The sequence below is a fragment of the Ahaetulla prasina genome, chromosome 3 (genome assembly GCF_028640845.1).
Source record: "Ahaetulla prasina isolate Xishuangbanna chromosome 3, ASM2864084v1, whole genome shotgun sequence".
In the NCBI taxonomy this organism is placed as follows: Eukaryota; Metazoa; Chordata; class Lepidosauria; order Squamata; family Colubridae; genus Ahaetulla; species Ahaetulla prasina.
In genome coordinates this window covers 199662392-199687302 of record NC_080541.1, presented here as the reverse complement: position 1 = coordinate 199687302, position 24911 = coordinate 199662392, and the positions used below count along the sequence as shown (strand labels likewise).

General features: G+C 38.8%; 1 protein-coding gene across 1 annotated transcript in view; it reads right to left on the bottom strand.

Moving 5' to 3' along the window:
* Positions 1-24911, bottom strand: part of PLCG1 (phospholipase C gamma 1) — a 114765-nt gene that overhangs the window by 33756 nt on the left and 56098 nt on the right. Inside the window, exons 5-17 of the mRNA XM_058176694.1 lie at positions 21735-21819; positions 20450-20533; positions 20076-20098; positions 19244-19313; positions 17785-17886; positions 16881-16999; positions 15843-15928; positions 14368-14488; positions 12605-12773; positions 9494-9616; positions 7459-7560; positions 5916-6103; positions 4347-4547 (exon numbers count right to left, since the gene is read on the bottom strand). Coding sequence (XP_058032677.1) covers positions 4347-4547; positions 5916-6103; positions 7459-7560; positions 9494-9616; positions 12605-12773; positions 14368-14488; positions 15843-15928; positions 16881-16999; positions 17785-17886; positions 19244-19313; positions 20076-20098; positions 20450-20533; positions 21735-21819 — 1473 coding nt within the window. The remainder of the gene's footprint in view (positions 1-4346; positions 4548-5915; positions 6104-7458; positions 7561-9493; positions 9617-12604; positions 12774-14367; positions 14489-15842; positions 15929-16880; positions 17000-17784; positions 17887-19243; positions 19314-20075; positions 20099-20449; positions 20534-21734; positions 21820-24911) is intronic.

Here is a 24911-nt window from a genome sequence, read left to right as displayed (position 1 = left end):
TTATGCTATTTTTTTCATGTGTCCATGCCTATGCTGATACTTGTTTCCTTCTACTTGTTGACAAAAAAGTTAAATAAATAAATAGATTACTGGTTTCAATATTACAAGCCAAGTAATATTTCTCAGCCCTGGTAGAAATGCAAAAACTTGTTCGGTTAAAAAGTCAGAAGCAAGTCATATATGGATTGTCCTGCAGGCTCTGGATTATCAGTTATAACTGCAGTTCAACAAAGACATTGTAAAATGTTACATTTGTGCCAATATTATAGTCTAAATGTTAACCAGTATTCTAAGTTGGCATGCTTAGTTACCACAAGCATAGACTTAGTGATTGTGTGAGATGTCAGTAGGTAGATAATTAAGACACCAAAAAGGAGGAAAAACACATGATTCTATGGCTTATTCTTAATTACAGATATGTTACAAGAGTTATATCTGCACCAGGCCAAGGATAGCTGATTCTGTATGAGAAAAATCAGCTTATTTTTCTTTTATATCATGATCATGGTCTCAATAAATACAACCAAGAAGGCATATAGAAATTTTGAACAATTTCTAGATCTCAAGTTAGCCTTCCTAAGTTGATTAGGAGGATAGGCACTATACTTATCTAGAGGATACCAATTTGGTACAAATTGATTGTAAGATTTTATTAAAGGTTTTAATTTATTTAAAATGCTGTACATTCAGGCCAGAAATGTATTAACAAGGGAGATCAGAGCAGCAAAAAGAGGCTACTCTGAAAAGCTAAAGAATCAGTTCCACAGCAAATGTGGAAAACTCTTAAAAATATCACCGGCTACGGCAAACCTCCTTCCCAGGCTGAAGGAAATCAACAACTGGCAGATGACCTGAACATGTTTTACTGCAGGTTTGAAAGGAAACTACAGCCACCTATCTCCACAACACCCATCTCAGACATGCCAATAACAGCCAAGCCTCCTACAACTGACCCCATCCCATTGGGTTCACAATCCCTAGTGATCACAGAAAAGGAAGTACAAGACCCATTTCACAGACAAAAGCCAAGAAAAGTTCCAGGCCCAGACAAGATAACTCCTCTTGCGCACCAAAAGGCTCCATCCCGGGCACCCTCATCAGCATCGCTCAGCTGAATTCGGTGAGATTAGCATGGTACCATCTGGAAATAAAAATAAAATAATTTAGGTTATTTCCTAGGCAGCAATTCCTGATAAATGCTTGGATGCTAAGATTAATTTTGCTTCAAGAAGGAAAAAAGAAAAAGTAGATACTAGGCTGTTTCCTTGTAGGTTTTGAGATATGATTGATCCCAAAATAAAATTCCTTATACCACCTGGCTTGAAATTTTAGGCTTGGATAACCTTGAACTATGCCGTCTATGTTCGACCTAAGCTTAGTACACAAGATTATCTACCTTAACGTCCTACCTGTTAATGACTTAACTTCAATAACACAAGGGCTATCAATAGATATAAACTAAATGTAATCCGCTCTAATCTTGATAGCAGAAAATATGACTTCAGCAATAGAGTAATAAATGTCTGGAACACTCTACCTGATCCTGTTGTTAGCTTCTCTAACCCCCATAACCTTTTACCTTAAACTGTCTACTGTAGACCTATACGTTTCTTAAGAGATCCCTAAGGGGGCGTGCATAAGTGTATCAGCGTGTCTACGGTCCCTGTCCTACTGTTCCCATTTATATGTAATCATTTAATGTGTTTATGGCTATGTTTTGCCTATTTATATCCATTTATTTATGCTATTTTTTTCATGTGTCCATGCCTATGCTGATACTTGTTTCCTTCTACTTGTTGACAAAAAAGTTAAATAAATAAATAGATTACTGGTTTCAATATTACAAGCCAAGTAATATTTCTCAGCCCTGGTAGAAATGCAAAAACTTGTTCGGTTAAAAAGTCAGAAGCAAGTCATATATGGATTGTCCTGCAGGCTCTGGATTATCAGTTATAACTGCAGTTCAACAAAGACATTGTAAAATGTTACATTTGTGCCAATATTATAGTCTAAATGTTAACCAGTATTCTAAGTTGGCATGCTTAGTTACCACAAGTGTAGACTTAGTGATTGTGTGAGATGTCAGTAGGTAGATAATTAAGACACCAAAAAGGAGGAAAAACACATGATTCTATGGCTTATTCTTAATTACAGATATGTTACAAGAGTTATATCTGCACCAGGCCAAGGATAGCTGATTCTGTATGAGAAAAATCAGCTTATTTTTCTTTTATATCATGATCATGGTCTCAATAAATACAACCAAGAAGGCATATAGAAATTCTGAACAATTTCTAGATCTCAAATTAGCCTTCCTAAGTTGATTAGGAGGATAGGCACTATACTTATCTAGAGGATACCAATTTGGTACAAATTGATTGTAAGATTTTATTAAAGGTTTTAATTTATTTAAAATGCTGTACATTCAGGCCAGAAATGTATTAACAAGGGAGATCAGAGCAGCAAAAAGAAGCTACTCTGAAAAGCTAAAGAATCAATTCTCAACAAATGAACCAGCAAACATGTGGAAAACTCTTAAAAATATCACTAGTTACGGCAAACCTCCTTCCCAGGCTGAAGGAAATCAGCAACTGGCAGATGACCTGAACATGTTTTACTGCAGATTTGAAAGGAAACTACAGCCACCTATCTCCACAACCCCCATCTCAGACACACCAACAACAGCCAAGCGTCCTACAACTGACCCCATCCCATTAGGTTCACAATCCCTAGTGATCACAGAAAAGGAAGTTCAAGACCTATTTCACAGAAAAAAGCCAGGAAAAGTTCCAGGCCCAGACAAGATAACTCCTCGCTTAAAAGTTTGTGCTGACAAATTGGCCCCCATCTTCACCCATATCTTCAATAAATCGCTAGACATGTGCTATGTTCCTTCTTGCTTCAAATGCTCTACTATCATCCCAGTGCCGAAGAAGCCCACCATCAAGGAACTGAATGACTACAAACCAGTTGCTCTAACATCTGCCGTTATGAAAACTTTTGGAAAGCTAGTGCTGTCTCACTTGAAAACAACCACGGATCCGCTGATAGACCTCCTACAATTTGCATACCGAGCAAATAGATCAACAGATGATGCTGTTAATATGGCTCTGCACTACGTCCTACAATCTTGAATCTCCAAAGACCTACGCAAGGGTCCTCTTTGCAGACTTTAGTTCAGCATTCAACACCATCATTCCAGACATTCTTCTAACAAAGCTAAACCAGCTAGCGGTACCTAAACACACTTGTAAATGGATTATAAGCTTCCTAACAGACAGGAAGCAGAGGTGAAGCTAAGCAGAATCACCTCAGATACCTGTACAATTAGAACAGGGGCCCTACAAGGCTGTGTGCTCTCTCCACTTCTGTTCTCTCTATATACCAATGACTGCATCTCAAACGATTCATCTGTTAAACTACTGAAGTTCGCAGATGACACAACAGTGATCGGCCTCATTCGAGACAATGATGAATCCGCCTACAGATGGGAGGTTGAACAACTAGCCTCGTGGTGTGACCAGAACAATCTGGAACTGAGCACACTCAAAACCGTAGAAATGGTGGTGGACTTTAGGAGAAACCCTCCCATACTACCACCTCTTACAATACTAGACAACACAGTTATCAACAGCAGAGACCTTCAAATTTCTAGGTTCTACCATGTCTCATGACCTAAATAGAACTATTATAAAGATGTGTGTTGTTGTTTTTTTGTGAAGCAAAACAGATTAAAACACTGCGCTGGAGGGCAAAGCAATCAGTGGCACAAGAGCACTGAAGAGCTGATTTAAATCCCAAATCTTCACTCAATCTGCTAAATCCAAACTTCAGCACTCCAAATTAGTACTAGAAATCTGTGGACAGAATTCTATTAGAACTGAAGGACTAAAACATTTACTTGAATTTCTATATTGATAAACTTTAAAAATCTGTCTCAGAATAATGAAATAAGAGAAGTGGCTGGAAGAAAGAAAGCATTCTCAATCGTGAGACTTTACCCATAGCATCTCTTTCTTAGAGAAACTTGATTGGCACCAACCATAAATCCTTTCAACACTAAGCAGACATGGTTTGATTTTTATCTTTTCTGGTCTGTTTCTTCATGGCATTTTATTATTTTATACATTTTTTTCGCCTTTAAGGAATTAAGAGACTCTGGCTGTCCTAAGTAACTTTGTAACCTGCCAGACAACACTGAGGATGATTGTAGAGGGGAGGGGAGGTAGAAGGAGGGAGGGAGTGGGGGGGAGAGGGAGAGGGAGAGGGAGAGAGAGAGAGAAGGAGAGAGACAGAGACAGAGTCAGAGAGACCAAGGATAAAACATGACTCCTTCATTGCCTTACTCTTTGCTCTCATGTGCATTTGTCTGCGGCACGGGTTCTGTCAACCTCATTTCAAATTCATTGCATCTGAGTGGCACTTGCTGGTAATGAGTAATGAGATCATAGAGGCTATTGAATACCAGGTTATCAGTGAGGAAAAATTTGGGGCTGCCGGCATCTTGCCGAGAATGGATCCGGCAGTGCTGCACTTTCCCATTGCGCCTGTGTAGGAGAAACAACAAAACAAGGATTAATTGTGCTGCCCTAGACAGGTTTATCCAAAGGTAAACTCGTAATATTCAGTGCACATTACTTTCCAGTGGATATATTTAGAGTGGCAGCCTAAGTTTTTTTTTTAGTATCTTATTGTGGTTTATGTTTGCCCAACAACACTAATTATACTGCCAGAAAATAAATATGAGAGAATGAGTCAGGTAAAGATTGAGGTCTGCATATTTGGTAATCCAATACCTTACTTTCTTTAATTTAGCACTGAGAGGAGGCAGGGGACAGACCTATTCTGCTTTCTTGCAGTGAATTCTTCTCCTTGTTCCTAAAGGCATTCTTAGGTGTTTGTGCAATGCTGAAAACCTTTTTCATATTCCCCAAACAAAGAGGAAAAAGTAGCCATATGTATTACAAGAGAACTTGCAGAACCCAAACTAATCATTAAAAAGGGGGAAACAAGAAAAGCTTTCCCATCCTTACCGAAATCAGTAGCTTCTACTGTTTTGTCAAGCTCTACCCAGACCAACTATTAACTCGGAAAACTTGCAGTCAGAGATTCAAGAACACAACTCTTGACAAGCTAGTTTTACTGCCAATATTAGAAACAGCCAATATATTGGAAACTAACAACAGCAAAGTGTAGGACTGAAGCTATGCATGTTAACCCCAAATCTTAAATCTTCTTCTTCCATTCATAAATCTTAGTGGACTCAGAGCTGGTCATTTCTTCACAGAAGGAGCAGTGCACTGTTACTGCAACAGGCTTCTTTGGATCCAGCCTCTCTGCTTCTGACTTCCCTATTCTAACCCTAGTGGGTTTTTTTTCCCCATAGAAAAGCCCTAGAGGATTCTGAAGAAGCAAATCCTCCTGCTGCTGTAAGTGAGTGTATAGGAAGCTTTAAAAAAAATCCCTATAAACCAGAGACTTCTACAACCAAATTCTTTACTCTTTTTGAAAATAAAACAACCACCTCTACTTCTCTATAAATAAAGCTTTTTAGTTTAAAATGGCTGATTTCATGGTAGTCTGCAAAAGCTTTCAGTAACAATTCTGTAATGTAAAAGTTTGCAAATTACTACTGTAGTTGACATTATTTATTGGATAATGGATAAGTTTAGATATTGCATGAACTACAGATAATGCAACAAGAATGAAAACAATATTTGGCATCTATTTGGCATCCTTGCAAATAGCCTTCTTTTTGGCATCTTTTCCAATTCTTACTTAAACCAGGACAAATATGCAAATGTGTGATTTTCTTAACAGACATAAACTCTTTGGATGCAGAATGAATGATTGTATTATTCCCCTATTGAATGCGAGCATTTTATATAACAATTTCATGCCCAAAATATTCTTACCAGAAGGAAAGTGTGTAATCACCAACAAAGGTCTCACTTTCTCGCACCAGGAATGAGCCATCAGGGGCTCCAGTGTCTACACAATATTCCATTAACAGCCTCTCTGCTATGTGGCGCCCATCACGCCCTGCTCCCAGTTTGCCATGGAACCACTTTTCAGTAGAATGAAGTTCAGTGCTGTTGCTCGTCTGCCATGGAAATGAAAAGCAAGCACTTGATTTAGTAGCCTACAGACCAAGAGTGGATGAATGAGAAGGTAGAAAGACACAATTATATTAGTTTGGAAGAAGAGTAATCTCTCTTTTCCAAGTATAGACCTCCAAACCCAAGATTTAACACAACAGGAAACTTTCCGGGATTTCCCCAAATACCTTCATTCTATTATTGCACCACAGCATAAACAAACAGATAGGGCTCAAGTCATGTATCTCTTGCCTCCAGGCAACATACAATGCTAGCATTTCAGAAAACAATTCACTTAAAGCAAATAACAAACCATTTTAGGAAGTTGTATAAAGTAGCCTTTTATGTTTATAACTCATAATTGTTTCTGGCTGTATGCACTACCCAGAGTTCTTTCCTTTCATTCTTCAAAAGCAGAAACAAAGGACATTCCTCCAAAGGTCTTCTTTTTTAGCCTTATAAGCAACCCCCCTGTAATAAACTTGCCAGAAAAAGGAGAATGAGATTTCCAAGCCTGAGTGCTAGGAAAGCCAGCCAGCAAAATCCAAAGTATTGGGACTTGGCAAAGTTTTGGATTCAATTGGGAAGAGCTGGTTCACATTCAGGATTATGAATGCAGCATTTAATGACATTAAAAGCACCTGCATTTGTTTCTAGGATTGCATAAATGCCATGAAAGGTCTTCTGCATGCTAGGGACAAGGGCTAAGCTATTTTAATGAATTTCAGACAAGTGCTGCCTTTGTTCTACACGTTCTGGACAATTATTTCAAATGAAATCAAATCTGAAGCCTCATACAGTACTATAAAGCACATATATGCCAGGCAATCTTCTCCAGCCGTCTTCTTCTTAGTCCTTTCATGATTGCAAGCAGAAAGTATAAACATGCCCTTCTTCTAACCCTTTCCAGAGTGACGTTAGTACGAGCTTTCAACTTCATCAGTGTTAAGTGGAAATATCATTACAAAGCTACATTCTTCCCACAGGAAATTCAAGATGGGTAAAGCTAAACACACAGCTCCTTCCAGTTCAAGAAAAAGTAGATTCTTCCAGATTTCCTCCCATCAAAGGCTAAGAGGAATGAAGATATCTAACAACTTCTCATTATGTCATAAAATCATATAAATGCAGAACATATGTAATAAAAGGAACCTTATGGGCAATTTAATCCAACCCCTTGCTCAATGCAGAAATACTGTACAGAAAACCATCCCGCCTCTGCTTGAAAATCTTTCAAGAGGGTGAATCTACCTCTGGTCTAGGCAGAATGACCCCTATTTAACTGTTCTTACCATTAAAAAATTCTATAATTCAGCCATGTTTGCTTGCCTAGTCTTCCAGGATATCTTCTTTCACATACCTCCTTTTGCTCTTCCTCCTCTTCATTTCCTAAATCACTGGTTGTCTCTCCAGAATAATAGATTTTACTGCTGGTCAAGACAAAATAATGAGGATTCCAGTCCTGTAGAAACATACACCAGTAATTAAATTGATCCTGGAATAGCTTCCTTAAAGGAAAAAGTTTTATAAAATTCACTAATCTGGACTATGAAGATGCTGTATGACAAGAGGAGAAAAAAAGTGTTATGCTGAGACTCTCATGAATTAACTTCTAAACATTGGTTGTTAAAAATGAAATGTTCAATCCAAAGAATGATTTGCTGATATTAAAACTAAAGAGTTACTTGACACCTTCTTCAAATAAAAATTTTCAAGTCTGCAATCTAGCGGAAATACAAAACTATTTAATTCTAACAATGGGCCAAGAAATCGGAATGTAGTGAAGTTTCTTCTAAATCTCCTCCGAATAGGGCTCCCCCCCACAACCTTCTGTCTAAATAAGTACCATAAGGAATAGGCTGGATTGAGAAATGGCACAAATGAACTAAATTTATAACCAAGCCAGATATGTGTAAATGTCATAATCGCATCCTCTTTTCTATTTTCTATCTAAGCCAATTTTTTTCATACTGATAGGTCTTTTGAGCAGAAACCCATAGTCTTGAGTTATGCAGAGCAACTGACAAAGCTTTCTTTCTCCATGGGCCAATGAATGAAAAACTTGAAACCAACTATCCACCTCTTTTAAAAAAAACCTAAACTGCTTCTGTTTGTAAAAATAAATAAATAGATAAAAAACTGCAGAACAACTAAGCAATGCCAGGAATTATTCAGGGTTATTAATGCTTATGTGATCAGGCGAAAAGCATTGCTTCACCTGGGGTCAGTACTACCTTTTGTAATAGCTTTATATCATTCTCACAAATTAAGTCATGGGCGCTTTTAATCCCAGACACATTTTTACTGAAGCAACCTGCCCACATCATATGGCAACATTTAAGAGTATTGACAAAGAGAAGCATTCTTTTCTCTTCTCTGTCTTTCAGCATGGAAATCCATATTATAACGCCACAATTGGGATGTTGTACTGAAAGTGGCAGGAAAAGCTTTGCATGAATCTCTAAAAAAAGGCTGACATTTTCAGCATCCCTGTCAAGTTGAGTCCACTGATCCACAGAATTTTATCAGGCCAAGAACCTAAGCTGGGCTTTTAAACAAGCACTGCAAGCTAAATCAAAATGGGTGGAGTTGAATCAAAGAAATAGGGCCACAACAGCATTAAGATAATTAATTATCATGATTACTGAGAACCAATTCGGTGTAATGGTTAAAGCTGCGGTGGTACAATAGTTAGAATTCAGTATTGCAAGCTAATTCTGCTGAGTGCTGACTGCCAGCAGTTTGGCAATTCGAGTCTCAAGGTTGACTCAGCCTTCCATCCTTCCAAGGTCAGTAAAATGAGGACCCAAATTGTTGGGGACAATATGCTGATTAAGTGCTATTGCTATATTAAAGGTATTGGAGTCAAAACTAGGGGACTGTGAGTTTTAGTCCTGCCTTATTGGGTGACCTTGGGCCAGCAACTCAAAGCCTAAAAGGAAGCAGATGACAATAAAACTGTGAGCAGCCAGTCAGAAATCAAAACCGATTTGAAGGCACAATAATAATATAATTTTTAAAATCCAATGTATTTAATTAAAAATCAATTAAATTAAAGCAGGAGTGAATATTTTTTCCAGGCCGGAGATATGGAGCAGCAATTGGTCCACTGTCCAAAAGTTAAGTGTAGCCCTGTTTGCCACATAAAAAAATTACAATTTTTAACACTTGTGACTCTGGGGACTATATTCAAGGATTTCAGAAGACCTAGTGTTTCAGAGTTCTGCACTCTGTATTAAAATTATAAAGTAAATTATAGTCAGGTTTGACAATTTCTGGAGAACTGAGCCCCAGACGAGGAGGGGTGTATTATACAGCCTTTGAACAACAGCTTATGTATGATTGTACAAATCAGTCAGCTCCAAGTAACAGTAAAGCAATACAAAGAAACCCACGTGGTTGATTGGGTCTTCCAGGTACAGAATTCCATTCTTTATTGAGTTGCTGATGTCATTCTCCGAATACACTGCAGATGATGGTACTTCTTCATAAGCACTACCCTCAGCCAGTTTCTTGTGCTACAGCAAGAAATATACAGGTCAAGTTCTTTTAACAAATTAGTAAAAATCTAGAGTGGAATTAGGAGAGGGCATTACTCCAGTGAAAAATTAACTATACTCTTTTGTGATCCTTCAGAGTCATTTGTATTTCCCACTTGAGCCAAGTTCTTTCTGGTTTGGTGCAGCTCTTCTGGAAATACCAAGAGGGAGGGAAGGATGGGGAGGAGGAAGGGGGGGGAGGGGAAGGAGGACAATTTTTGGGAGGTCTCAAGTCAATCTCTCAATTCAGCCACTGGGGTAACTTTAAATCTACTCCTTCATACCAAGGCAGCTTCACATTTCCCCCTTACAAATCACTACTTTTTAAATTTCTGGGCAAATGTTCACTAGGTGAACTAACAATGCAGAGAGGATGGCAGTCCCTGTTATTTCTGAGCTCTCTTATCAGACAGCTGCCAGGAAGAACTGATTGGCTTGTGTTATTTTCTCAGCATTTTGAAGCTTGTGATCGTGGTGAACATTTCTACCTGCATTTGAGGGTTGATCCGTGGAAATAATAGCAGTATAGAAATGCCCTTAGAGCTGCCTGCTTTTTCATGGCAACTGCATATGAAATTTCTCCGACAAAAAATAATATATGCTTTAAGCCAGTGAAAACTTCCCTGATAAAAATGGAATGAGAAAAAATGAAGTGGCTTTTGGAAGGCCTTATGAAGTAAAAGATCTGTGGGAATGCTGAAGACCTAAAATTAGCAACATGTTTCCAGATTGAAGAGTGGGTGCTACATTTCATTTTAGTGTAACTACAAGGCATATACAATTATAAAAATGCTATTCTCTAGAGACCTTTTCCTGAGAGTCAGAATATTTAATTTCTATTTGAATAGAATAGAATAGAATAGAATAATTTAATTTCTATACCACCCTTCTCCCGAAGGACTCAGGGCGGTTTCCAGCCAGGTAAAACACAATAAAAGATACATATACAGTTAAAAACCTGTTTAAAAAACCTATTCAGTTTGGCCCATTAATTAAAATACACGTTAAAACCATAAAAACCCAATTAAAATTACTAATAGTTTTATGCCAGTCCTGCACGGAAGAATAAGAACGTCTTCAGCTCGCGGCGAAAGGTCCGGAGGTCAGGGAGCTCTCGGAGTCCTGGGGGAAGCTCATTCCAGAGGGTAGGTGCCCCCACAGAGAAGGCTCTCCCCCGGGGGTCGCCAGCCGACATTGTTTGGCTGACGGCACCCTGAGGAGGCCCTCCCTATGGGAGCGCACAGGTCGATGGGAGGCAAACGGTGGCAGCAGGCGGTCCCGTAAAAAACCCAGTCCTGAGCCATGGAGCGCTTTAAAGGTGGTAACTAACATCGTGAATTGCACCCGGAAGACCACAGGCAGCCAGTGCAGCTTGCGCAGGAGGGGTGTTATATGGGAGCCACGATGTTCTGTTTCCCTCCCCCCAATACTCCCAGCAAAGAGTCAGTCAGAGGCCTTCTTTTCTCCTTTTATTTACATAGATATATGTCCTGGCCACGTCTACCCACGGGCCTGCCAAGTTTCTGGAGATAACGAGGAAATTATAGATAAGGCCAGAATTACTCACGAATATATTCTTCCCTCCATTGAGACAGTTAGCCCGCGCCAATTCATTGCTTTGTCCAAGACAAAAAACCAGGAAGTCCCGCCTCCTATTTATAGTCTCTGCAGATGTCACTGCATGACAATTATGACTTGGCTTTCCCCCAACCCTTCCGCTGCTGCGCACGCCGATCACGTCTGCGCAGTCTTGCATCACTCCAAAACTGTTCTTGGGGCGTTGCCAAATCAGAAGAAGGCTCCAGGGAATCAGGTCTTGCCGGCCCCTCCTTCTCCCTTTGAGTGGGTGCCAGGGAGAGAAAGGGCTCAAGAGAAACAGGGCTTGCCAGGTCTTCTCCCTCACTTTCTGAATCATCCAAGACCAGGAGTCCGGGTCCAGGAACCTGGGTCACAACACACGAATAGATCCCTCTATCACCTGCACAGCGCATTCTGGACCAGCTGGAGCCTCTGGGTGCTCTTCAAGGGGAGCCCCAAGTAGAGAGCGTTGCAGTAGTCCAGGCGAGAAGTGACGAGGGCATGAGTGACCGTGCATAAGGAATCCCGGTCTAGAAAGGGGTGCAACTGGCAGATCAGGCATACCTGATAAAAAGCTCTCCTGGAAACGGTCGTCAGATGTTCTTCAAAGGACAACCGTCCATCCAGGAGAACGCCTAAGTTGCGGACCCTCTCCATTGGGGCCAATGACTCGCCCTCAACAGTCAGCAGCGGCTGCAGCTGACTGTACCGGGATGCCGGCACCCACAGCCACTCAGTCTTGGAGGGGTTGAGTTTAAGCCTGTTCTTCCCCATCCAGACCCGCACGGTCTCCAGACACCGGGACAACACTTCGACAACTTCGTTGGGGTGGATAGGGGTGGAAATGTACAGCTGAGTATCATCAGCGTACAGCTGGTACCTCACCCAGAAAATTTGGATTTTCTGATGCACATGGCAGAATTTGTCCCATATATTTAAAGGGTTTATTTAAATAGCAGTCCCAATAACTTGAAAGCCCAAAGTTAAAGAAGGCTGGCTTAAGAAATAAAAACTAAGGGAGTCAATATTTTTTAATTTCATTTGCTATGCAGGAAGCTTAATTGTAAAAGATTTTTTTTTTTGCCTAGGGTTATTCTAACAAAAGAGTTATAAATTTTTCATATTCACCTACTTAATCGTTAAAATGCAATACAGATTGATGTATAGAGCAGTTTTGTAGGTCTCATGTACATCATAAAATGTCTACTGCAAAGCCAAGATTTGTAGCATCCCTACTCTTGCAGGTTAATAATTGTTCGGATCCTAAAGACCAAGTATTATGAAATAAGATGCAGTAATGTGTGTGTGGCGGGGGGAGGTTAAGAAACATTAATGCCTGTGTCACCTTTTACACAGACCCCATTCACAAAGGCTACAAAAAAAGCTTACCTTTATGAGAATCTTCCTCTTCAGCTGGTTTGGAGAGGGCAAACCATCAGCAGAGATATCAACTGGTTTGGTTAGCAGCATGTCTCCAAAGACCTTCTTAAAGTTCTGAGCCATATTCCTCTGCTGGGCAATGCTGCAATGGTCTTCAATGGACAGGATAACAGGATAACTTCAAAGAAACAAAACCATTAAGAATAATCCCAGGTGCTGGTTGTCTCCTCTAAAGCCTTTGATGGTCTGGGCTCAGGTTAGTTGAAGGACTGTCTTTTCTCAGTTACATCTACCCCACTCACCAGAGTGAAGAAGCAGGTTATGTTACAGGTCCCAACCTTAGTGGGACCAAGAAAAGTCTTCTCCACGGACCCTCCCCCGGAACATTATCCCACAGAGAGAAGATTGGCCCCCACCTTATAGTCTTTTGAAAGGCCCTGAAGACATGGTTTTGCCAATGGACCTAGGGCCAGGATGACATGGAACACATCAAGTGGTTTTATTTTAATTTTAATTTAGGGTTTTCTTTCTGTAAGTCACCATGAGTTGATGGCCATATAAATTTTCTTAATATATATAGTATAGTTGTGCTAATCTTAATTCTGTTATAAGTTTGCCCTAATTGGGCTTTCAGATCAACTCCCTGAAGAATTAATATTTGACTCCTATAAGATTTGTTTAGCTATCCCTCCAGCTTGTGTTATTCTATCATTACCCCATCCTCCTTTAAGATCAGGTCCGTAAGCCTATACACTTTATTTTAAAAACAAATAGTTGGAATACTGAGGGAATTGAAAATTTAGAATCCCATTACTAGGTGTCAATTCAAAAGGCACCAAAGGTTGCCACTAATATATGATTCTTTTGGAATATAGAAAATACATTTAATGTGGTAATAGATAAAATTCCAATTTCCCCCTCCCCTTTCAACAGTATAATGTTTTTTCAAGAATACAAATTTCTAATCTTCTGGATTGTGAGAAAAATAACTGAAAGGCCAGTGACATTTCTGGATCAGATTTCATGCCAAAGGAGTTAAAGAAGAATAGAACAGAATAGAATAGAATAGAATAGAATAGAATAGAATAGAATAGAATAGAATAGAATACATTCATCGAGAATAAAAAGACTATCACACTTAGTGATAGTTAAGATTACTAATAAACTATCAAATAGTACTAGGAAACAATAAAAACAATATAAATTGAAAGATACAAGCAACATGGTTATAGTGATAAGTGGGAAGAGATAGATACTAGTAAGGAAGAAAAGAATAATAGTAATACAGTTTTAGTAAATTATTTGACAGTGTTATGGGAATTAGTTGTTAAGCAGAGTGAAAGACTTCAATTAGCTAGAGACATAATTTCAGTAGCATACACGACTTTAATATTCTACTCTTGATTATAAAAATGTATATATGATATTTTTTTAAATGCATATTATTGCTTAAATAAATTCAATGTGCCTCAAATGGAAAGTTTTATAGAATTCTGCATTCTTGATGCCAATACACATAGACACAAACTCTCTGTATATGATAATCATTTGCAAAAAATTAGAATAAGATAGAATACTATACTATCTGCTATCATGCCAGTGCAACATTCATCATACACATGTTCACATACATATGTTACAGCTTAACACTGAAACAACACTTTATAGATAGTCATGAGGTGCCATAAAATAAGTATTTAGGGCTCAAGTATCTAAGCTAGGGAAAGGCAAATTTTCAAAGAACATGGTTTCACAACTGACATTTTACTTACTCAGAAGTTACAAAAGCATGCTCCTTGATGGTGGTGAGGACATCAGAAAACTTTATTTTTGTAGTTAATGTGTGTCCATGATAAATCACAGGCATCCCATCAGGACCATCCCAGCAATCAACTGAAAAAGCCAGTTAAATTATAACTAAAAGTTCATCAATATATGTTAATGCTGGAATTAATCATCTTAGATAAAATCAAGCTGCATCCAAAGACAAGTATAAATACCAAATTTTTCGGACGATAAGACGCACCGAAGATGCACTGGAGTTTTTAGGGAGGAAAGTAAGAAAAAAGCTGATTAGGGGTGAATCAGCCTCCCGGAATACTGCCAATCAGCTGTTCCCAGAGGTGAACTTTAGCAACAGGTTCGTTGGTTGTGAGCTACTTTTTTTCCAGCCTCTCAAACGGAGGTTTCAGAGGCTTTTTTCAGCCTCTGAAACCTCCATTTCAGAGGCTGGGCAGGGCTACATTCGGACTATAAGATGCACCCAGATTTTCACCCTTTTTTGGGGGGTAAAAAGTTATACTCCAAAAAATATGGTAGTTGTTTGTCACCTAACAATCCAGGTAGAACACATTTCAATGAAGATGTTTTCTTTATTTCTCTGGAGTAAAAGTGATACCACAAAGGAAGGCATTTTAAAACAGATTTGGGAAAGTAACCTACACTGCATTGATAATACCTGTAGTTCCATGGCATTAAAGGAGTGCCTTTCATTTCAAGGTCAGAAGCAAATTTTCCTTCAGAGGTTTCTGATCAAATAACTCTGGGCAAGGTTTATATATGCATATTTGAAACTGCCTTTATTTTTGACTATCCATTCGTCAAAATCGATTTTATTGACGGCCACATCAGAGTTGTGTTTGACCTTGGGGGGCCAGGGTGGGCGTGGCTAGCTCGATGTCACACATCAAGGCTCCATTTTCAGCCGCAACGGCCACCTGCAGCCCTCTGCCAGCAAAAAAGCAGCTTGGCCAGGCTGCATGCGGGCTCTGTTTCTGGCTGTGATGGCCTCCCTGGGCTCTATTTTCACTGGCAGAAGGCTGCAGGTGGCCATTGCAGCTGAAAACAGAGCCTGGGAGGGCTGCACGCAGCCCTCCCAAGCTCCATTTTTGTTGTCAGAGGCCCAGCGGGCCAGTCCTTTGTTGTTTCCAGAGCAGCCCCAAGGGCGAGATTTAAGCATCCCCCGGGCTAGTTCCAGCCCGTGGGCCTTGAGTTTGACACCCCTGTTTAGCTCGATATAATCAATTTTAACCTGTAAGATCTCATAAAATCCCAAGTAGACACTTTCATATCTCTTGCGATCTGATCCTTTTATCTGGAATATTCAATGTGTAGAGTGTACACTCCACTACACACTGGATCTAGCCGTCACTCATGTACAATTTCTCTTACGTTCAAAAAGAAATCAACCTTTCCTGATCCTTATTAGGCAGATGAGGAAAGAAAATGGAAAGAGACCAGCACTCACGTTCAATACAGCGGCATCCCATGCGCAGGCAACGAGCATAGGCTTCCAAGGAAGACTCACTTGAGAACTGATCTCCTGTCAAGTATCTGTGATGAAGGGGCGGTTATAAATATAAAAGCAAGTTGGGTTGGATTATCACAACATCAAAATTACAAAGCAGTAGCTCAAATGCGCCAGATAATTTATCAGCAACTTTTTCAGACTTCCAATCAGACTGTATTAGTCTCTGACTCAGATTTCTCTCCCTTGGTTGCTTAAAGATTCCCCTCCACGGTATACAGGTAATCCTTGACCTACAACAGTTCACTTAATGGCTGTTCGAAGTTACAACAACACTGAAAAGAGTGACTTATGACCATTTTTCACACTTATAACTGTTGCAGCATCCCCATGGTTACGTGATTTACATTTGGAGGCTTGACAACTGACTCACATTTATGATAGATGCAGTGTCCCAAGGTCATGTGATCCCCTTTTGCGACCTTCTGACAAACAAATTCAATGGGAAACCAGATTCACTTAATGACAGTGTTACTAATGTAACAACTGCAGGGATTCACTTAACAAAGGTGGCAAGAAAAATCGTAACATTGGGCAAAACTCATTTAACAAATTTCTCACTTAACACCAAACATTTGGGACTCAATTATGATCGTAAATTGAGGACTACCTGCACCAGGGTAACATTAGATGTTTATATTCATCCTAGCCCCACAGTGCTCCAATCCAAAATTTCTCTTCCTTCAAAAAGTTTGAAATAACACAATGAGGTGTCTTCATGTAATTATGCATATCAGGATTCTCTTCATCTAAAGATCCCTAAATTATTGAGTCATGTGTCGATCTGCTGCTATTAATGGAAAGCAAAATTCAACAGGCAACCCATGATTTGCAGAGGTACGTAAGACTGCAATTCCAAGAATTGCATTGTTGTCCCAAGTGCTTTTCATACAGTTTTGCACACAATTAATGGTCTCTTCTCAAAGCAAATTACAAACAGGAGAAATTATTTGCAAGAGAAACCAATTTTTCCATTACGTGTTATGAGAGGATGAGATCCAATAATGGGACAAGGGGTTGTTCATGTCTTCTGGGCGTATGGCATCAAATTCCGAGTTCCAGATGCTGTTCTCTTTGGAAAACAGGAAGGTGAGAAACTGTACAAGAAGAAAGGGGAAAATGGTGGTGGGGGATGGGAGGTGAAAGATGGAACACAAAACCCCCAAATCTCAGCTTTTTTTTCAGACTTTCCCCCATCTGACTCTCCCCAGATGTATTGGATTATAGCTCTCATAGTTTAGAAAACACGCTAAATTATGATGCAGGAAGAGAGTCTGCTGGGTGGTCTTCAAGATCAATTCCATGTAGAGAACATTGCAGTAATCAAGCTGTGAAGTGAGTAGGGCATGAGTGACTATCTGACTAGCCCTCCCAATTTCGGAAAGGACACAACTGGCTCACTGGACAAAGTTCATAGCCAAAACTGACATCTGCTTTTGAAGGATCTTTTGAGTCCAGGAAAAACTGGAAGGCACACCAAAAGAGGAAGGGTAACCCCATTCAAGGTCAAAGAGCCAAATCTGGATGGTTGGAACACCCATAGTCACTAGGTCTTGGTAGTAATGAGTTGGAGGTTCTCCCCATCCAAACCCACACAACCTCCATGCACTGGAACAAAATCTTGACAGCATCGTTTTCTGGTCCAAAGTCAAAAGATACAATTGGATATTATATCAGCATGCTGATAATACCAAACCTCAAACTAGCAGTTGACCTCAATCAACGGTTTCGTATTTATTTGTTTATTTTATTTATATTTCCTATAATATAAATAAAATAAACTATATAATGTAGTATAGAGAACATTGATATCAATGATTTGGGTATTGTAAAGCCAACTCCCTCTATCATTCTTGTTCTATTTTTTCAGTGAGATTCTTACCTCATCTGAAGAAAAATAAGGTTCTTCAATTACTCTCAATGGATCTGATAAGAAATTAAACATAAAATCTTGTACCAAGGAAAGGTCTGCAGCCCAAAGCTCCTGTATAGGAGGATGGAGAAAGATAGAGTTTGAGAAGCCAGATATTCTATTTATTACAGTATTCAAGCTATTTTGTAAACATTCCCTTTCCCAGCCTTATAATGTTCTTGCAAAGTAGCAAGTAATTGTTATCCCTGTATTGCTGATGGAAAGCTACGTGGGATTAGAGATAGAACTGGAAGGGACTAAGTCAGGGGTGAAATGTAAAATTTGTCACTACTGGTTCTGTGGGCGTGGCTTGGTGGGGGGGCAACTTTTTTTAAAAAAAACTTTTAAAAGCATTTTTTCTACAACTTCTTTGGCCGAAAAAACCCTCTGATGATCGCGCGGCTCAGCTGGGGCGGTGCGGTGGGGCAGGGATTTTTGCTACTGGTTCTCTGAACCACCCGCCGCCATCACTATCGGATCAGGTGATCTGATCCAAACCAGGAGCATTTCACCCCTGGACTAAGTACAATCTATCTTGTACCTCTGCAGCTATTTTTTCTGCTTACCTAAAACCTAACATTTCTTATCACTCCACATTGTTGCCTAGGGCTCATCTATCAAGATCCTTTAGGATCCTGAGCCTGTCTTTTGAAGGTTATCCACCCACACCACACTTCCAAAAGCTTTGGGTCATCCTCAAATTTGATGAGCGTCAATTCTATCCCTTTAAGTCATTTAGATTTTAATACTTCCTCAGCTATAAAGCCCCATGGATGGTCTGGGAAAATATTTCTTTTTAAAAACTTGCATGTATCAGATGGTTAGAATGATAAACTTTGAAACTTACGAGAAATTTGAAGAATGTGAGAGATGAAACTGATATAAAAAACAAATAATGAAGTGCCTCTGCCTACACGGCAAAATGCCAGATTTAAGATTCAAAGTGGGTGCTTACCAGCTCAGAGTATTTAAGCACTGCATTAAACAAGCTCTCTTCCTCTCATATTGTTCAAATTACCTATATACAATAGCTTTTTCTAAAAAGATTGCAATTTGTTTCCTATATTAAAGCCTTCTCATTAAGGCCTTTTTAAACATTTATAAAGGAAAATTTAATCAATATATCAGAGTACTGAAATCCTCTATTAGAGAATAATGTCCCATTTCATATCTTCATTCAGATTACCAGAAAACAGAGTAGTTGAGCAACACTTGAAAGAGGCAATGACAAACCATTTTTAGTGATTGCTAAGAAAGGCATATTCACATTAATTACCAGAGATCAATTTCAGCGTAAGCAAATCTTTTACCTGCATTAAATTTTGGTTTTTACTCTTTCGCAACACTAGTGCATGAATGCTCTCTCTCTCTCTCCCCCCCCCTCCCTCCCTCCCCCCCTTCCCTCCCCCTCTGTCTCATATGAACTTACCATTTGGTATTCTAGCAAAAATGTCTGGAACTCTGACAGAGAAATTCTGTTGTATTCAGATCTCTCCCCACTTTAAGATAAAGTACAAGATAAGACAGGTTGTTTAGAAGGCAGCTGTCGCTTCTCAAAACCAAACAAGCTTAAATATATATAGAGTCTGTTTACATATACAGTAACTCTCATACATAACATGGAGATGCAATGGTGGATTCGCACATGAAGTTATGTCAAAAATAAAGCACATTATGAATTAGTATCATATTTAAACAATGCCAAAATTAATATGGCACTGAAAGTAATAGATAAAGCTTAGCTATTGTTGGACTTCATTCCTTTACACTGACTCTATCAGGGAAAATTGGAAGGAAGAACATATCAATATAAAGGATTGTTGTCAGACAGTATCAGAAACACATTCGATAGTAATAAATAACAGACTTCAAATGCAAAGTTGATTAAAAGGAACATAGAACTTTCAAGAATACTGTAGAAAAACTGAACTTTGTTATCACAGCAATTGATAAGAAAGCAAATTAATTTGCATAAATTTTGCATTTTGCTATCAGACATAATTTTGTAATGCCTGGCACCAAATTATTAGAAAAAGCAGCTCTTATCCCAGAAGTTGAGATTTTATAATATTTCCAAAACAGATCAATACAACAATATACAACCACACCATACTGTGCACTGAAGTAAAGTAGAGAACACTATGAAGGCATAATCTGGGTTTGACTAATTAACTAATGAATAATTATCAGCATATTCTCATAGTTGCAAGCCATTTTAATTTCCATCTCAGCCCCAACAGGAAATAAAGCAGTTTATTTACCTTTCTAAGAATGGAACAGCCATCTACATAGAAGAAACAAAAATCAGTCATTGTGCTTACTAAATTTAAGCATCCTACTTCAAATGTCAATAGAGGAGCTGCAATGCTGTTTCTTACAGAAATAATAAAGCCGTTTTCCACTGTATAATTTACAAAAGTCTTGAACAGACTCTTCAGGGACTCCTAATGTATGGTCATTAATTTGCATATATGGATTTTTGCATATGCACATGAAAATGTGTGTGAATGTGAGTGAATGTAGGAAACGACGGTACCCACCTCTAATAAAATATTGCTGAAAGACAACAATAATGACTGGACTAATAAATGTATTAAAAAAAATGTCATCAGAATTACGCTCAGAAGCATCTTACTCCTTTCTGTGCATTGTACATCAAACTCTGGTATAGTTGAACAAATTGTCCGTAAGTGATATCCCCATTTCTCTGTTCCACATCCTGATAGTAAAGAGAAAACAAGCAAACAAAAATCATAAAATATGCTACTATGCTGTCATATATGAGTGATAAATTATCTCATTTGTGGGAAATACAAGCACCCACTGCTTTTTTCTTGTACCATTTTATAAAGAAGGGAAGAACTTTTGCGTTTTAGTAATGCATCTTAAATGTACAAAACAGGAATGCATTTTCAAGGTCTCTTACCATTTCCCCCCAATCTTCTTTAACTTACTTTGGCCATGTGGGTTCAGCAATTTGGGATTTCAGGATAGCATACATGGGAAGAATTCCAGATTGGGAAAGATTGGTTTATTTAGTAATAAAAAGAAGAAACAGTATTTGAGGTACTATTTAAAGTTTACCACCAAAGAAGCTGAGATTCAAGTCCACCCTTGGCCAAGGAAGTTCACCAGGTAATTTAGGGGACAGTTATATTTTCAGCGATACATAATTCATATGGTTAATTGTGGAATAAATGAAAGGAGACAGCTTTTCGTATCCTACCCTGAGCTCTTTAAGAAAAGATAGGCTATAAATCTAACATACAAATAAATAAATGCAGAAGATTCCAGGTTCAAACTCTCAGTAACAATGAAGTTCTTAGTCTGAGTAGAACAAGACCAATCTCAATAGATGGGTTAATTTATAGGGTGCATCAATCTGAAATCCAAATGTGACATTCAGAAGTTCTAATCCCACTTTAGGCATCAATCCAGCTGGGGGATCTTGGGCCAGTCATACATTCTCAGCCCTAGGAAGCAGGCAATGGGAAACCATTTCTAAAATTTGCCAAGAAAATGGAAAGGACTAGTCCAGGCAGTCACCAGGCATCAACAATGACTTGACACACAAAATAAATAAATAGATAGATAGATAAATAAATAAATAAATAATCATACAATAGTATGTCACGCTTGCAATTACTGCAGGTTCAAGTCCCACCAGGCCCAAGGTTGACTCAGCCTTCCATCCTTTATAAGGTAGGTAAAATGAGGACCCAGATTGTTGGGGGAGGTAAGTTGACTTTGTATATAATATACAAATGGATGAAGACTATTGCTTGACATAGTGTAAGCCGCCCTGAATCTTCAGAGAAGGGCGGGATATAAATGCAAATAAAAAAAAAAAGCTACAACTTTTATCAATGGGTATCAAAACTCTGCACATATAAACAGGGAGAAAAAAACCAAATACTTACTGATAATCTTTCTCTTAGAAATCTCATGTTGGGGACGCGGTAGTTGACTTGAGATAGCATATTTTTTAGGTCTTTTGCAGAAATCCTAGATTAGTGGGGTAGTGAAAAAAAGAATAAATGAATGAGGCCATATTTCTGTATTTATGCATTGTCAACTTATAAAATTCTCAAAATTGCTCAAAAGATTGAAAACACAATAAAACAAGCCAAGCATTATTATGAAAGGATAGAAGCATTTCCTCCACTCCACCCCTCAGATGCTGCTCCTGTCATCCTCCTGACACAGTTCAGAATGGTTGTTAAGTGTAGTTAATGTTGGCCTCTTGTAAGGCATGAACTCCTAACCTTGCCTGTTATTCTCTCATAGATTCTGGCTTTGTGGGATCACTATGGAAATTGCATTTTTTAAATAAGCTTCCTTCCAGTTTTCTGATGTTCCAATTGTCAGATTTAAATTGATTATACTTAGGTTTTCCAAAATCCTATAATTTATTCCTTAAAAATGGACAAAAACACTTCAAGCGAATCAGTGAATGGAAAAAATAATGGGACAAAACTATCAGCAATCCTTGAACAAATAGATGAGATTATCTTGAAGTATTTCCAAAATTATAAATATTGGAGTAGTTATTAAAACCAGCAGTCTCAGATTGTATTACTTGAAAGGAAATAGTCACTATAATTGTGGATTTTTTTCCCAAATAATTCAAATTATTTCAAAATAAGCATGTTTTCCCCTTCTTTTTCCTTAATAAGTGTAGAAAATGAGATTTGCTTTCTTTCAAACTCAAATATTAGTTGAGAAATGAGTCTCTTTCAAACAACATAAATGTACTATACTGCATGGATAGTAAAAAAGCAACACAGAAAGAAAATCGACTCATTTGAGCTGTGGTACTGGAGAAGAAAAAAAACACCATGATGGCTGGAAACTATCAACGCTTGACATCAGCCAGAGCATAGAAAAACTCAAAGAAACAGTGCAAGTTCAGAAAATGAAAAGAGACTTGGCCCATGGATTTGCCAATAATTGATATTATTGTCAACTGAACAAATATCATTATCATCACTGCTATACTGTAATCAATTATTTAACTTTTTCAAGAAAGGGTATGTTTTTGGATTTTAATTATGCGGAAGATCTTCTGAAGTTCAATCTATCCTTAGCAATGAGAAAATCATTAACAATGGAGAGACTTCCCTGAAAAGCCGTTATTTTCCATGATTGATCTTCCCTTGCAGTTTGCAGCACTTAAAGAAGTACCCTTAAATTGCAATGTTTATTCATGAGGGGTCATCAAGCAGTCCCAGGCAGTCATCCACAGTGTGAGACAAAACATCTCCAATCAGTCTAGAATCACTGTGTTTTTGTGGCAGGAATACAAGCTAACAGTGATTTAACCTATTTTTTACAGAGCTGTGGTTTGAAAACTTAGATTGAAATCATGTCTTGCTGACTCTACTCACTCTTATGGAAGCAAGGTATAAGAGGCTCCTTGAAAATTAAATTGCACAATTGTTTGGCTGAGATCCACTAAAAGAAATAGGCTTACCACTCCTACCCAATATACCACATCATCTCTTTTACATTCTGATCATCAGTTCAATTCGCCTATTCCACAAATGTTATACTGGAATACAATAATCAAAACCATTCTTCTGAAAAACTGCAGGTTTCATGTGTGCTCCCATAACCACAACCAAATATTGTACTGACTGTGAAACAATGGAAGCAGGAGTGCATGACTTTTTTCTGGATTGAGGGCACCAGGAGCCCTCAGTATGTGGTGCTATTCTGTACTGAACCACTTGCTCATTAGCATGCTGGGTTCTCCTTTTCCACAGGTCTAGAGCAGGTCTGCTGCTAAGTTCTTATAATATACTGCAATTTGTCAGTCAACCAATGACTGGTGAAATCCAAGTAAATTTATTGCAGATGATGAACTGTTGGCAAATAACTCGTGTATTCCTGGCATCCAAGAAATGCTGGTCTCCTCCACCCAGGAACAGAGGCTATAAAACTTTATCCAGAGCAAAAGAAGATAGCTGGAATTAATCCACTTAGGGAGGGGGAGCACCCCCCCCTTCAGCTGAACTCCTGAGAAATGCACATTGCAGACATATAACCTTACAGTCCAACGATTAGCTCAGTCATTAGTTCAGGAAATGGAACTCGGCTACAACCCATTTATGACTTCCAGATCTCAGTGGGTGAGAAAAAGTATCTTCTCTGTTTTATACATATTTTTACTTACACACACACACACACACACACACACACACACACACACACACACGTATTTAATGATTCCAGTAACAAATGGAAATCCTTTCTGTCATGCTCTGCCTGCTTTTTGGTCCATAAAACTTCTGGAGTGAGCAGTCCATAATGCCATCTAAATGCCAAGCATGGCCCCACAACCTGCAAAGGCATTCTACCTCGGCAATATGTATTTTATTTATTTCCTATTTTTATTATTTTTATAAACAATTCAAGGCACTGAATATGATACTCCTTCTTCCTATATTCACCACAACAATAACCCTATGAGGTGAGTTGGGCTGAAAGGAGAATGACTGGCCCAAGGTCACCCAGCTGGCACATGTCACTGAACCCGTTTTGATTTCCAACATTTCACAAATTAGCAAGTGCTAAATATCATTGGAAAGGATTTAAAGAGGGTTAATCTTCTGAAAAAATAAGTGTTGCAATTGCCTCCTCAGATACTGCTCCAACACAAAGATGCCAAAAGTGATCTGTTCAACATATAGGGAAAAAATAATGATAATACTTCAGCTAATGATGAGGACATCACTCTTAAGTTTGCCAACTCTCAGCTGCTGTGCTTGAATTGAAGAACTACTCAGGAATAACTATTGCTGTCACCTTAATATTTGTAATACACATCAGGGGTGAAATTCAGCCGGTTCCTACCGGATCACGTGATACGGTAGTGTCGTGTCCCACTCCTCCGCTGACGGCCGGGTCAGGGAAATCCGAATCAGGCTTGCCTCTGCAGCTCTGCCCAAAGTCCTAGCAAAGTCCTCAGAGAAGGCAGGAGACCAGTAAGTGACTTCAGCAAGATAAGTTTGACTTTGCCTGACTCAGAGACTGCCAGAAAGCAGATCCTTTATATAGGCCATGGGGTGTGGCTCCATGACTCAGCACTCATTAAG